Genomic DNA, 15,930 nt, shown 5'->3' on the forward strand with positions numbered 1-15,930 from the left:
AGATCTACATTTTTCTCCTAAAGTCTTTAGGCAGCCATGATGGCATCATATTCCCCAGAGACTGATGGCTATCCCATTGCCTGCCAAAAGGTTTAACTTGTTCTTACCCTCATGTCTGAATGTGTATCTTAATCATGTGATTGCATATGTACCCTCAGCCACACGGACATCACCAGCCATGGGATTAATTAAGGTTATTTGCACAAGCACCAAGCCATACACAGCAGATGCAGAGCTGAGCACATTTTCCATCTTGTGGGAGGACTAAGCAGTTCTGCCCCTGAAGAGTATGCGCTTATGAAGCTCCTCTGTTGAAGTCTTAACTGCAGGAACGACTACTAGGCACCACCATTAAGAAGCACGTTCTGTGCTGAACACTAAAACGGTTTGAAGACAGGAGCTTCCAGTAAATTGTAGATAACACAAACCATTACCTAGATTAATCCAATTAGATTTACTATCTTGCCTTGGGCTTAGCTCATCAGAGACCTCCCTAAATTATTTCTAGCTATTATTAAAAAACAATTTTTAAATACACTACAGCCCCTTCTCAAAAGCAGAAAAAGCAGCAATCTTTGAGGCCAGCCACGTTAACGAAACCACGCAGTCCATTTTCAGCTACAGAATATACCATTTCCTCCTTTTATTATAATAAGTGTCTCTAAAGGTAAGCTTTTACAGTACTTCTGAGCTGTCCAATGACTCACTTTCTAAAGGAGATGGCCTCATCAAACTCCCAGTTTTAGCATACCAGTTCTCAAATGCATTGCCTCTTCCACATTTGTTCTACTGCTCCAGAACTGTATTATACTAACTAGTTAGTGAGATGCACATGCCAATGGTCCAGAAGAATCACTTTGGGTACCAATTATAGCTGGCCATTACCTCTCAACTGCCGCACAAGTCAAATCTTTCTAGAATTCCATGCTCTCTAAATCTGCTACAGTTCCTTGCAAGCACTCGATCTTCTTTTGCTCCACTATCACACTTGTTCCCTCCTGCACGCGCTTCAGTTTCAGCCTAGAGAGCGGAAAAACCGTTGGGAAAAGTAAGCATTATTTTCATTTCACATGTCAGCATGGAAAAAGAGGAAAATCCCAAACTCTCAACAACTATACCACCTTAAGTGGAAGGCCAACATGTCTCCACCATCCACCAGCGTGATGTGCAACTGTTTAAAGTTAGTTAATATACGATTAGATGCTTTTTAGAAAGAGAGAATAAAATATGCACCATGTCAGAAAAATTAGAAACAAGTCTGAAAGTTAAAGAAAAAACATTACTTCTTTAGAATGAGATTGTAAGCCACCTTCACCTGCACTGCTGATGACTGAAGTACAACCAACCTGAAAGTTTATTGGAAGCATGGTACCAACAGGGCAGGAAAATAAGCAACAGGTACAGCAGTCCAGAGTTGTTCCAGGCAAGTCTATAGCGCTAACTAGATTCCACCCCCAGAAAAGCTATTAGTGGATCTGTCTAGGACTCCAAGATTTTCACCTCAGGACAACTGTCTCAAAGACAAGTAAAAACCATGCAATCTTTATGCTATTAGTTGGCTACATGAGAAGATCTCTAGTATTGGTATTTTGGGCTGTAATTTCCCACATAAACACATATATGCTACTACTCCAGTCTTCTCAGCCATACTCAGGTTATTTACTATATACAGACATTTTTATTAACACATTGAAGCAATAGTGGAAGAAAAGAGGTTTGTTTGTTTTGCTTTATGTTGAAGTTCAAAAGACACAGGAGCATGGATTAGACTAAAAAATTTTATTGAAACTTGTCCAAAATCCAGTCAGGCACACAATTTATCCATTCCACTAAGGCTTGTCATTCTGTATGGCATAGAAAAATGCATCTCAACAAGTTGAAACATCAAACAACTAAATTAGTGAAGTTAAGGCACTTGAGATGTGTGTTAATTTAGCAAAATTGCATAAGAATAACATTCTACTTTGAATTATATAGTCCAAGATTCAAATCTAAAGCATCCAAATTCTGTAACCCCTTGAGACAGGGGAGAGGCAGAAGCAGGAGACAAAAGTCTCATCATATTTTCTCTGACCAGTAACCTCCAAGGCCACCACAGCCTACGGAATGAAGTATTACTTAATCAGGCTGCCAAGATTTCCTGTAGTACAGGTGTTGAACTACGCAACAGTTTGGGCTGAGGCACAATGTCTTCCACTCAAGAATCCTTAAGGCAAAGTATCTTTTGTGAGATTGAGAGAACAAAAGGAGAGAGCAAAAAGCACAGGCATTCAATTGTAAGGCTAACAAATCTTTCCTGGGGTAACAATATTTATCCTGGGATTAGATAGCTCTGCCCACTCCCGTATCCTCCCCAAGGATAAAAACTTGGAGAAAATAAATGGAGAATGCAAGAACTAACATGGTGACCAAAAATCTGCTACCTATTGGTTTGTCAAGGCTCTGAGCAGTAACTTGAAAGCCAGTTAGCAACCTTTAATTCATGCTACAGATAGCTAGTTACCTTTGTAGTTTTGGCTTGTATTTTTGAGAGTGAGAGTGTTGGTCAGTATAAGAATATTTTTTTTCGGCTCTGAGCCTATGTTTACAACTTAAATGTTGCAGTTTCAGTATTTGGCAAAGAAAGTTTTTAATTAATAATTCAATTAATAACTCAGTTCTACCTGTTGAAAATTCTCCCTTCACCTGTGAAATAACCTCTTGCATCATACAGCAGTTAAGTACTCTTCTCAAAAATGAGATACAGCTCAAGGATATGCACATTCCACACTGGAATTTGGAGTATGGTCCAAGGGTTGCACAAAGGCTGAAGGAAAGATTTCCAGGTACACGGAGATATTTTCTCAACCATGAAAAGGCATGACAGAGAAGTTATTGTCACCTGCTATGCACCAACAAGAAATAAAGTGATAAATATTTCAGGGAAAAAGAAACATACGGGAAACAGATTATCCAACTGAATTTAAAGTACTGTTTCTAGTTAGTCTACAGAAATGTGGTTCTAAGCATTAAGTTCTGAATTTCACTAGAAGTAGAGCTGTTTAAGAAGATGTAAAGCTTATGAAAAAGAGATTGCATCTTAATACTCTGTGTCCTTCAGGGCAAATTGCTTGTTATATTTAAGGCACTGCATGTCATCTTTGGTTCAGTGTTTAATTATCTCATTCAGTGTAAAGAGAGGTAGCACGAACCATACATATTTAGCTCTTCCATTCCATTACACGCAATTTCAGAGTCGCCACCTTTCTGATGTTACAGATTCCAGAATCCTTTAACTCATTAGGAAACTGCAGGAAGAAAATAACAAACATTCTTATTAATTTTATAAGAAACAAAGGTGCGCAACATTCCACTTAGCTTTCAAATATGCCAAGAAAATCAGAACGAGAAAGTGGGCCTGATGCAACTACGAGGTAAGTAGCTGTGAAGAAGTAGCTTAAAAGCGAGTCTTGTAGTAACTCAATAGCCAAGACAACCACATCTTACCTACAATGAAGTTGGCAGAAGTACATAAGACCATTGCATAGACCAGAATAAAAGCTGACTAGTTATTAAACAAGGAATAAGTTCAGCTCTCTTCTGGTCTTGAGAAAAGTCTTTATGAAATAACAAGTTTTATTATTTAGATATTTTTAAATACAAACTGACTTCTGAAAGAAAGGGGATTCTACTCTTCTGGTCTTGAGAAAAGTCTTTATGAAATAACAAGTTTTATTATTTAGATATTTTTAAATACGAACTGACTTTTCTCATAGAGGGGATTCTATTTGCCTATGGGATTATCCTTCCAGACTATAGATAGATAGATAGATAGATATAAGCAGTCAATTAATAGTGCTAGACTCTTTACAGAAGCAATCACAAAATGTATCAGCTTTAAAGCATCAGCCATCCTTCTTGTTCTCACAAATAAGGATTCATAATCAAGATGTATGAATACAGAGGAAGAGAAAGTAGGGGGGGGAAAGAGACACTTGTTTTCAGTATAAGTTGGCTGAGGTATCACTATGAAAACAGAAATACTTTATAATATGTAATGGCATGAAAAGGAGAATACCACAATCCTTCCTTTGGCCAGACTGAAAAATTGTGATATCCACCAAATACTGTTATTTCTGGTGATTGTATCGACCAATATTGCCACTCTTTGAGAAGCAAGTGGAGCATTTTTAAGAGAGTATTTCCCACCAAATTAGATTTCAGAAAACAGGCCCTTTGCCTATTTTGCCGTTCTGGTTTATATTAATATTACCAGATATTACCAGACAAGGAAATACCAGTCAGCAGGAACAGATTAATTCATAAACATACAGTCCAGATTTAAAAACAAACAAACAAACAAACAAACTTCTAGTATCACTCTCAATCTTTAAGTCCTCATTGGTGTTTACCCACTTCCTTTGAAAAACTCTGTGGTGTTGTAGCTGTATTGCAATGCACAGCGAAACAATGACTGAAGCAGCAGAAAAGACTTACCTGTATGGGTAGCCATGGTACTTAGATCTGAAGACAGACAGCAACCAGCTGAAGAACAACACCACCAAGCCAATACCAGCAATACACATGACTGGAAGAGATGCAAAGTAAGATTCTGGTAATATGACAGCTGTCCCTGAAAACACCACAGTGACTGGGGTTTTCAAAAGCATTCTGTAATATTTACAGATTTGGTCAGATGAGACCTCTATTAGAGTCACTGAGAAGAACTGGATTAACACCAATTTTCTTTCAAATTCCCCCTGTAAATCAATTTTATACCATTGCTTTACGAGAAAGTAAGTCCCTTTTTCTCTCCCTTACTAGCAAAATATTGCAAAGCATCTTTATATCTCCCCTTCTCCCAGAAGGGCTTTGAGTTTATCTTGCAGTTTGCTAAGCAACTCCAAATGCTGCCGAAAAACCAAATGATTCACTTCTGCTCAGAAGTGGGAAGTGTACAAAAACCCACAGTGCAAAAGCATTTCTATTAAATAGCGTATCAAAAATCTTTACTGAACATGCCTTCTCTTAAACAGAAAAGTATTAGTACTTACTTTTTCTTTTCCCCACATCCATGTCAGAAGTAGCAGCTTCGTGGAGGAGTACCATTCCTAAAGTAACACCACCATCTACGAACGCTGTTTAAGGCTAAATCAACAAAATACAATAGACTCAATATAATACACTTATTCCTAATCTTGTAAATTCAGCTCCCGCTCCATACCTGGGGCATTAAAACTCACTGGAAAAATTAAAGACTTCCCAGCCAAACCAGCAACTATGGGGGGAAAAAAAGCAACTGAAAGGCATTCATAACGTCAACTTTTAGGGGAAAATAAATACAAAGTTTAAAATATAAACTGGTAGGTATAGTAGGTCTTGACACAAAATTAAAAACATGCATTTATTATCTCAGCTTGTACTGAAACAGCATTCCTTCCCAGAGAGCTCGGTCCACTCCTACTACTGTTCTACTCCACTGGAAAATCCCAAAAGGAATTAAGCTTCTGCATTTTACTCAGCTAACAGAATGAATAAAACGCATGCAATATTTAATCTAACAGGATATCTTTCAAGTAGCAATATTTCAGTCTTTTCTAAGTCTTCAATTAAAAAAAATTTAAAGCTTGTAAAATTAAGGAAGCACAGACAACTTAAAAGGCCTGACATTTGCGAAGAATGAATCCTAACAAAGCAAAATAGTGGATCCAGTGACACAAAAGACAGAATTCCCAAAGATTTCATTCCATTTCACTATAGATGTTCAGTCCCAATCCTCCTCCTGAAATCAGAAATACTTATCATTGACTGCAACCGGGACCATTAAGAAATTTTCCATTTCAGATGCAGTCTACCTTCAGCACAAGAGAGAAGTGACTTCAACCCACAGGAACCTTGCCAACTTCTACCATTTTACATGTCTCCAGCAACTGGTAGATTGGGTCCATAATGCGATGGATAGCAATAACACAAATAAACACCAACAAAAAGGTTCTAGGTTGAATTTGACTGAGAGCATCAGAAGTACAATAATAATTAGAAAAAGATCAGAAGTTCCCCTCCAAATGGATGTTTTAAGTTAAAAAAAAAACAAACCAGCACCTTTGATAATGAATACACAGCAAGAGAGTAAAGTTCTTTTAACACCAGCATATTTAAATGTCAATTGCTTACTTTATACTATTTTATTACAAAAACCCCAAAGCATCACTTGCTGAAATTGGGATTTTGACTAGATAAAACAAGAAGAGAAAAGGGAGAAATTAGCAGAAGTCACTCTGTTAAAGAACATTGCTGTTGCAACAGAAGAGACTTGTTAATCATCGTCAAGCAGTGAAGAGGACAGGTACTACGAATGAAGTTTTGAAACGATGTGCCTGCAGTAAGTCTGCTATTCTGTATACTTGTGTACTATAAAGCGTAAACAATTTGGGCCTGTGAAGCTGCAAGAAAAAAGATAATATTAAATAAAATAAAAAATCCTGAATAAAAGATAAAAGAATGCACAGGCTGACACAGGTGACGAGACAAGGAAGAAAAGTTTGAGTCACAGATGACTAAAGTTACAGATGATGGATCAAAAACATACATGTGGGAACAGAAGAAAAGAACATTGAATTTTAGAGTATTCTTATGACTCCAAAGAAACATTTTTTACACAAATGAGAAAGGCAAAAGCTCTCAACCTGCAAGTTTCCGCTTGCCTTTCTTGATGGCATAATACTGGCATGGAAGAATCCTGAATCGTTAGCATGAACGAGTGGTAAGATCAAAAGTAAAGAAGGTAAGCAAAGAAATAAAAGAAGAAAGATCAGTAAGGGAGGAAGAAATTCAACACCAAAGCAAGAACTAAGTAAGTGAGATTGAAAAGATAAGAGACATGCACAGAGGAACAGGGGTTATCCTGAAGAATCTTGTGATCCCACAAAAATCCACATCTTTAACGCTGTATTCAGTTCAGTCACTAAGCAAGGAAGAAGGTGGTGAGAAAGCAGTAAACCTTTTTCTATTCAACTTAAAGATCACTGGCATAGGAAAAGCATAGCTGTCAACACAGAAAGACTCTACAAGCTTCTGCATCAGTCTTAGGTGACAGTTACGAGCCTTGACGAAGTACTCCCATAGAAAAGGCAGCAGCATAAGCTAACAGAAAAATCGTCACCAACCACATGCTTCTCAGTAGGAAGGATACTAAACAGAAGAACAATGTGTGTTTCTGCCACAAATTGGGCTTGGCTGCTTCCATGGATATAGTTCTGTAAGAGACAAAGAGTAATTGAATTTAGAAAAGACCGGAGTCAACTTTGACATGATTAACAACAGCTACAGAGCTTGGAACTGGGTTTTGCACTGTCTCCTTCAGGAGACAGGACAGAAGTTGGAGCACGAACAATTTCATCTGTTGACCATTGATTTTGGGGGGGAGTTGCATCAGCATCAAAAAATTCTTCTTCTTTTATGCGCAATCAGCCCAAAGTACCATTCAGATTACAGTAAGTGCAAGTGCAGCAACAACCTTCATGGTCTAGAGCCCGTTCAGCAGGGCAAAATACCGTAACTATGCCCTCCTGCACCCACTGTGATCCAAGTCTAATCCATTCCCTGACTTAGCTTCTTAGGTTATGTACGTTGCTCCTCAGATTAGGGACAGTCCCTTCAATCTGTGTGTGAACCCTACTCACTTGGCTCCAGAACCAAGCATTTGAAATCTTTTTCATGGCATACCGGGAAAGGAACATCACTACCAATACCATTGAAGCTTTATTCTTCAGTCTCGAAAAGGCTTAGGAATGATGTAAACAGAAGAAACAAAAGGAAGCGTTTTCAAGAAAACATTTAAAATATGAGAACTTCCACTCAGTAAGTTGGCTCAGTCTTATTTACATTAATAATTTACTAACCAACTGGGTTAACAGAAAATTTGAAATTTGTGAAAGAATACAATTTGTGAATCCCTTATGGGAAGCTCTACATCACTATGGTTGTGATGTTGTATCTAAGTAGAAAAAAAAAAAAAGCTTGATAAACAGATCCACGTTTTATGGAAGAATACAGAGGGCCTGACCCACCTAACCAGGCATGAAAGGACATTTCAGCAAATCAATTCCCTTCTGAGTAAAATACATGAGAGAAGCCGATATGTGATGTGTAAGCACCTGAAGAGATGCAATGGTCTCAATACATTCTGACTACTTTTACAGTGTATCTCATTCTATATTATGTACAGAGCAATATATTTCAAGTGACATTAAAACTCATTTTTCCCAAGAATGAGATTTCATACGTCTAAGGTCACTAGACATTAATTTACCCCAAGAATCTCGAAGAAGGATGTTTTTATATAGAAGTCATTAGATGGGTGTATGAGCTAAAAAGAGCAGGTTAAACACGAAATTGCCAGGCTCAGCAATACGACTGTTTAGCATGTAAGACTCAACATAAACACCCTTATTTTGCTGTTAGCAATTTAGAACTATCATGTCTCTTCATCACCGAGGATACAATATACATACAAGACAGAGGAAAGCAAATGCCACAGGTAAATAAATGCTGAAAAGAAACCATGAAAACAAATAGGAATGGTTAAAAGAGGCACAGGGGGTCAGAGAGATGGAAAAGATCAGGTAATTTAAAATAATCTACCCTCAGAACATAGGCAAAAAAAGCATTGTCATTATGCTTCCTCCAAAACGTATCACTTCTTTTACTTTTACATTTTGGAGATATGGGGAACAACAGGAAGGATGAAAGAAATGCTTAACTTAGGTTCTGAAGCAAGGGGGAAACCCCCCGTCCAAATAACTTGTTAGCAAATAGTTTTGGTTACTCTGTATGCTATCCTCCCTACCCTAGAGCATTATTTTAGTATCTTCTTAGCTTTCTGTGATTACTAGAATAATCGAAGCTTCTGCACGCAAAAAGACCTTGTACTCCTTAGGTATTAACACAAGAAAAATAAACTCCGAGGTAACACTTTTGAACCAGTATGTCCTGTTTACAGCAGAGCACCATCCATATGACTGCTGTCTAATGCTTTATTGCATGGGAAGCACTTTGAGCAGTTTCTAACAAGAAACTGAACATGCTGCTAGATAGTAAATTAGTATTTCTTGTCTGATTAAGAATTGCACTTCTTGGTCTATCTCTTAAAAGCTTATTACTGAGCACAGGAAGCAATACACCTAAAATAACCCTAAGCAATGTTTGTCCTTACTCTTAGAACATCACAGAACTAATGCCACCATTCTTACAGAATTAATTAATCATTGAACAAAAGACTGTAGGAATGACTTTCCTACCAAAATGGAATTCTAGGTAATGGTTGAAGTTATCACACAGCAATTACACAACAGAGCACTGTGTTTTGGATTAAGATGAGTATTTTGTGATTTCTCAGTAGTAAAGTATGAGTTTGCAAACAGAGTTTCTTCTTCTGTTTGAGCCAAGAAAAGGATAAAGCTAATTGGAAGAAAATCTAAATCTTGACTGGAGCTCTAACACTCCTTCTGTTTCAAACAAAACAAAACCCCTCTTTTACAGACATATTTTAAGAGAAGACAGATCATCTCTGAACTAATCAACAGCTCTCTAATTTGCCTTGTTCACTGCAGGAGAGGTTAGCCTCACTGACTTACAAAGAAAGAAGCCAAGAATAGAATTTGCGCTCTGACTTGCCTCTTTTAGTATCAGCCTTGTTTGGTAGAAATACAACAGAAATGCAGAAAAGAAAACGAAGAAAAGACTTACCACTTGTCCTGTATGGGGATTTTTATGAGCATAGGGTGGACCTCTAATGTGGTTCCACATCTGGCCTGATGTCATTGCTAACACAAAACACTGAAAAGGAAAGAAGAAACACTATTTAATATGGATTTTTTTTTTAAATATTTTACCCAATTTCTTTTCATTTCATACCAAAATGTACTGGTTCGGAATACAATCTTAGGCTAGGCGTTGTCCTACCTTTTATTTGTATGAGAGGCATCTAATCAAGCATTAACTGAGCTGAAAAGACCACAATCAAATATTATCAGACTACCAAAAAGTAAAACTAAAAGCACCTCATTTTTCTCTATCAGGTTTAATCATCTTTAAATACAAAAGCTTTTAAAGACTTGAATTGCTACAAAAAGTTATAATTGCTCACCAAAGCAGCAAATGCCCAGCCAGTTTTGTTATACAGAAAATCCAGATTGCTTCCACGCAAATATACGAGGCCTCCGATGACAGCCAGCAGCAGTCCTAACATCAACGGTCCAGCATAGTTTGGTGGCCTTATCACACGAATCTAAACAGAGGACATTTAAATTATTTTCCCTCAATGGGATTATACATTGCACCCACACTCCTGCTAACAAAACCCACAATATATTAAAGTGGGAAAAAATATCAACACACACACACAAATTTTCTGTATAATAAATCTGATTAGGGAAGTAAGTAATGCTTTTTCCCCGCGTTACTGTAACTTCAGTTTTATACACCTTTACCCTACCTAATAATTTAGAGACTGTTTTTCTTCCATAGGAACAGAAGAGGGAGAAGGAAGGAGATGATTTTTACCATCTTATCAAATACAGAATTACACAAAATACTAGAACACAGAATGTAAGGAAACTTAAAGATGTAGTCGTGTGCCCAAACTAGCTTTTGTAGACAAGAACTATTTAGAGTATCTGAGAGTAGATTGTTAGCCACAGAACACAACTGACGTATCTCATAGCTGGAATCACGTAAGGGAGTGCACAGAGGTGCTGATGCGGAAAGCCTGTGTATACTTACATTGACATCAGTTCTGTCAGCCACCCACCGAGCAAGCTGCTCCGCTGCAAAGCCGCGCACCTGAAGTTCGTATGTGTCACCCCTTTTAGGCTTCCCTTTAGCAGGAAAGTTAATGAAGGTTGGAGCAGAATTCATGTTTAGTTGTATTTAGAAAATTCATAGAAGATACAGCACCATGAAAGGTCTACTTAGTAACACACAATTCTATTCCATTTGTATCTTGCAACATCATCAATAAATCAATTAGAAAAAAGTAACTATTCAATAAATAGATTTCACTGACAATGACTTAAAAAAAAAAAGTAAAGACAGCACACAGTAGCTTGCATTTTTGTATTTCATAAAGTAATCAATATAATCCCGCAATTTCCCTTTTGTGTTCCATGCTGTTTTGTCCTTTTAGTATTGAGAAACAAAATTTTTTTAGCTCTGTCAATAGCTGCTCTGGATAAAGTGACTGCCATTTCTTTGTTAGTACTCGGATCTATAGCTACCGATTCAAAAGATTCAGACCAGTTAAGAGGAGATTATAATAGGTAAATAAAAGTAGTTGTTTATAAAATGCAGTTCTATCTTTTCCTAACACTGTTTTTCCCATAGCATTTCAGTTTTTTTGAATCCGTTTCTTCTATAAACACTACTTTTGGTAAAGGAATCTGCAAAATAGGAATATACGCAATAATCTATAAAGAACATAGCTTGATGAATGAATTTTTGATGTAATACTATGGGAAAATTTAACAAGAATAATAAGAGACAGCCCTTTCTACTTCTCCAGTCCAAAAGCTTCCATTTAATAAAATATCACTGCCTAAATTGTATAGCTTTTAAATAGAGATGAGGATCTCTTAACAAAAAAAAGAGTTAAGATTTGCAAAACTATAATGAACTATTAATTTGATCTACAATTGCAAGTGTACATGGAAAGTTCTCATACAATTACAGAAAAAATATGTTTACATAATGTTAGTAGAAGAGCAGAATGACTGGGTACTTGAAAAGAAATAAGTTAACCAGTACTGAAAGCCTAATCTATCATTCTCTAGTAATCTAAAAATTGTAATAGCTGTTCCTAACGACACCAGAGCTTTCTATCTTGCCTCTTTGTGTATCATAGAAGAATCCCATTAAAAATTACACTGTAAGTTATTCTAGGAGACAAACTCAGAAAAAACAGAGAAGCCAGTTCACTCCTTGTGCCTACTCCAGATTTGTTAATCTTACTGCCAACATGCTACTGCCTTCTGCTCTTCTCATTTCTTCTGAGTAGCAGCTTTTAACTTTTCAATTATTTCTTTAATCATCATAACACTAAATTTTGTACGCATCTTTACCTTCTTGCCCTCAGTCTCCAAAACCCGAGTTAAAAATAATGTTAGAAGAGAAAGACATTACCATCTGAAATACATCCGAACCTTCATCAAAATCTACCATAGCAAAAAAAATCTTATTGGTAAATGCACTGGAATATCGCCAGGAGTTTGCCAGAATCTGGTATTCCTCATCAGCTTGCCTGTAAAATACACAAAGTGAGATGCTGTAGCATATGTCTGTCCAGAACACAAGTTACAAAACAGCTGAGGGAGCTGTAGCCGCCCACCCCATTAATGGGTGCATCCCACACACCCCTGCATTAATTTTCTAACGTTAAAGTAAAAGTTTAGGGCCAGACACTCATCTAACAATCAAGTGAAGCATTTGGCACCACTGGTTTTTTAAATGCAAGGGCAAGTTTTGTTGAGTCCAGGAACACAAGCAGTGGTAATTTCTAATTGAAATTTGAAATGGAACCCAGCAGCTCATGATTTGCTAGTCCACAGAGCACCAAAACAAGTACAGGTGTGCCCCATTTTCCATGTCAGAGGATGGGAAACCAATTCATTTCAACTAACTAGGCACAAAAATCATCTTTACAGACCTTTGCCAGCTCCAGATTAATACATGAAAGCCATAATATGGTTAAGGATCCAGTATGTTATAATTGTAAATAAGTAAGTGCCCATCAACATATTAATTAACAGAACTTTTAGACTGCATGGCCAGCAGTAATTCTACAAACATTTCTTCAGCAGCTCATGCCAGGAAAGTTGAGTTTTCACCCTGTCTTTCTCCAGAAGTCTGTCAGTGTGAATATTGTTTCTGCAAAGCAGTGATTATTTTAGGAGGGAGATAAGTAATTAAGGACTATGTTGTTTTCTCACATACATATTACACATACATTCCCACACATTTAATTTCAAAGATAATCCTACTATAATGTGCCCTAGTATATTCTTCCCATGTACATGAAAGTTTTATCCTATTCTTAAATTTAATTTCCTACAGAGCATATGATGACTTTCAAGTTCTAATTTAGGACTAAATTAAGCCCATACTTGCACACAACACACTGTCTGTGAGGCTGAAGAGCAGTGAACATCACAATCACCGAGTAATTTCTGGGTGGTGCCTTCACAAGGCGTCGAAATTTGTCTCCATTCATTCGAATAACGGATCTTTTACTAGCCCACTCCATTAGCTGGTTCACTTTTTCTGATAACACCATCTGAAAATAAAGTCAGAGAAACACTGTTGGTTTTTTGTTTTTTTTCTAGTCTCACAGTAGAATCTTGACTATTTTTAGATTTGATATAACAAACAGCTGCGCTGTATTTCATAAGAACACCGACCACATGATGTGATACCTCAATCAATCATTTACACTGCCTAAATTGTATAGCTTTTAAATAGAGATGAGGATCTCTTAACAAAAAAAAAGTTAAGATTTGCAAAACTATAATGAACTATTAATTTGATCTACAATTGCAAGTGTACATGGAAAGTTCTCATACAATTACAGAAAAAATATGTTTACATAATGTTAGTAGAAGAGCAGAATGACTGGGTACTTGAAAAGAAATAAGTTAACCAGTACTGAAAGCCTAATCTATCATTCTCTAGTAATCTAAAAATTGTAATAGCTGTTCCTAACGACACCAGAGCTTTCTATCTTGCCTCTTTGTGTATCATAGAAGAATCCCATTAAAAATTACACTGTAAGTTATTCTAGGAGACAAACTCAGAAAAAACAGAGAAGCCAGTTCACTCCTTGTGCCTACTCCAGATTTGTTAATCTTACTGCCAACATGCTACTGCCTTCTGCTCTTCTCATTTCTTCTGAGTAGCAGCTTTTAACTTTTCAATTATTTCTTTAATCATCATAACACTAAATTTTGTACACATCTTTACCTTCTTGCCCTCAGTCTCCAAAACCCGAGTTAAAAATAATGTTAGAAGAGAAAGACATTACCATCTGAAATACATCCGAACCTTCATCAAAATCTACCATAGCAAAAAAAATCTTATTGGTAAATGCACTGGAATATCGCCAGGAGTTTGCCAGAATCTGGTATTCCTCATCAGCTTGCCTGTAAAATACACAAAGTGAGATGCTGTAGCATATGTCTGTCCAGAACACAAGTTACAAAACAGCTGAGGGAGCTGTAGCCGCCCACCCCATTAATGGGTGCATCCCACACACCCCTGCATTAATTTTCTAACGTTAAAGTAAAAGTTTAGGGCCAGACACTCATCTAACAATCAAGTGAAGCATTTGGCACCACTGGTTTTTTAAATGCAAGGGCAAGTTTTGTTGAGTCCAGGAACACAAGCAGTGGTAATTTCTAATTGAAATTTGAAATGGAACCCAGCAGCTCATGATTTGCTAGTCCACAGAGCACCAAAACAAGTACAGGTGTGCCCCATTTTCCATGTCAGAGGATGGGAAACCAATTCATTTCAACTAACTAGGCACAAAAATCATCTTTACAGACCTTTGCCAGCTCCAGATTAATACATGAAAGCCATAATATGGTTAAGGATCCAGTATGTTATAATTGTAAATAAGTAAGTGCCCATCAACATATTAATTAACAGAACTTTTAGACTGCATGGCCAGCAGTAATTCTACAAACATTTCTTCAGCAGCTCATGCCAGGAAAGTTGAGTTTTCACCCTGTCTTTCTCCAGAAGTCTGTCAGTGTGAATATTGTTTCTGCAAAGCAGTGATTATTTTAGGAGGGAGATAAGTAATTAAGGACTATGTTGTTTTCTCACATACATATTACACATACATTCCCACACATTTAATTTCAAAGATAATCCTACTATAATGTGCCCTAGTATATTCTTCCCATGTACATGAAAGTTTTATCCTATTCTTAAATTTAATTTCCTACAGAGCATATGATGACTTTCAAGTTCTAATTTAGGACTAAATTAAGCCCATACTTGCACACAACACACTGTCTGTGAGGCTGAAGAGCAGTGAACATCACAATCACCGAGTAATTTCTGGGTGGTGCCTTCACAAGGCGTCGAAATTTGTCTCCATTCATTCGAATAACGGATCTTTTACTAGCCCACTCCATTAGCTGGTTCACTTTTTCTGATAACACCATCTGAAAATAAAGTCAGAGAAACACTGTTGGTTTTTTGTTTTTTTTCTAGTCTCACAGTAGAATCTTGACTATTTTTAGATTTGATATAACAAACAGCTGCGCTGTATTTCATAAGAACACCGACCACATGATGTGATACCTCAATCAATCATTTATCAGCAGTCCTGGCTAACCAGGGAGGTCCCAGTTGACTGGAGGTTAGCAAATGTGACGCCCCTCTGCAAGAAGGGCTGGAAGGAGCATCTGGGGAGCTACAGGCCTGTCAGTCTGACCTCGGTGCTGGCGAAGGTTATGGAGTAGATCATCTTGAGTGCCATCACACGGCACATACAGGACAACCAGGTGATCAGGCCCAGTCAGCACAGGTTTATAAAAGGCGGGTCCTGCTTGACTAACCTGATCTCCTTCTATGACAAGGTGACCAGCTTAGTGGATGAGGGAGAGGCTGTGGATGTGGTCTACCTGGACTTCAGGAAGGCCTTTGACACCGTCTCCCACAGCATTCTCCTGGAGAAACTGGCTGCTTATGGCTTGGATGGGCATACTCTTCGCTGGGTAAAAAACTGGCGGAATGGCCGGGCCCAAAGAGTTGTGGTGAATGGAGTTAAATCCAGTCGGCGGTCGGTCACGAGCGGTGTTCCCCAGGGCTCAGTTTTGGGGCCGGTCTTGTTCAATACCTTTATCAATGATCTGGATGAGGGGATCGAGTGCACCCTCAGTAAGTTTGCAG

At 37.6% G+C, this 15,930-nt stretch overlaps 1 protein-coding gene across 2 annotated transcripts in view; it reads right to left on the bottom strand.

Annotated features, from left to right (window-relative positions):
• Positions 1-1,760: 1,760 nt before the first annotated feature.
• The window catches only part of MAGT1 (magnesium transporter 1), a 17,372-nt gene continuing 3,202 nt past the window's right edge, over positions 1,761-15,930 (bottom strand). Inside the window, exons 2-10 of one of the 2 annotated variants that reach the window (XM_019471332.1) lie at positions 15,031-15,200; positions 14,051-14,168; positions 10,762-10,902; positions 10,127-10,267; positions 9,727-9,816; positions 7,172-7,235; positions 5,034-5,108; positions 4,477-4,567; positions 1,761-3,287 (exon numbers count right to left, since the gene is read on the bottom strand). In XM_019471332.1, coding sequence (XP_019326877.1) covers positions 3,272-3,287; positions 4,477-4,567; positions 5,034-5,108; positions 7,172-7,235; positions 9,727-9,816; positions 10,127-10,267; positions 10,762-10,902; positions 14,051-14,168; positions 15,031-15,200 — 906 coding nt within the window. In that variant the 3' untranslated portion in view covers positions 1,761-3,271. Of the gene's footprint in view, positions 3,288-4,476; positions 4,568-5,033; positions 5,109-7,171; positions 7,236-9,726; positions 9,817-10,126; positions 10,268-10,761; positions 10,903-12,156; positions 12,275-13,136; positions 13,307-14,050; positions 14,169-15,030; positions 15,201-15,930 lie in introns of those variants that run through there. The other variant, XM_009276456.1, reaches the window with a different exon arrangement.

The sequence above is a fragment of the Aptenodytes forsteri genome, unplaced genomic scaffold (assembly GCF_000699145.1).
Source record: "Aptenodytes forsteri isolate BGI_AS27 unplaced genomic scaffold, ASM69914v1 Scaffold107, whole genome shotgun sequence".
NCBI lineage: Eukaryota > Metazoa > Chordata > Aves > Sphenisciformes > Spheniscidae > Aptenodytes > Aptenodytes forsteri.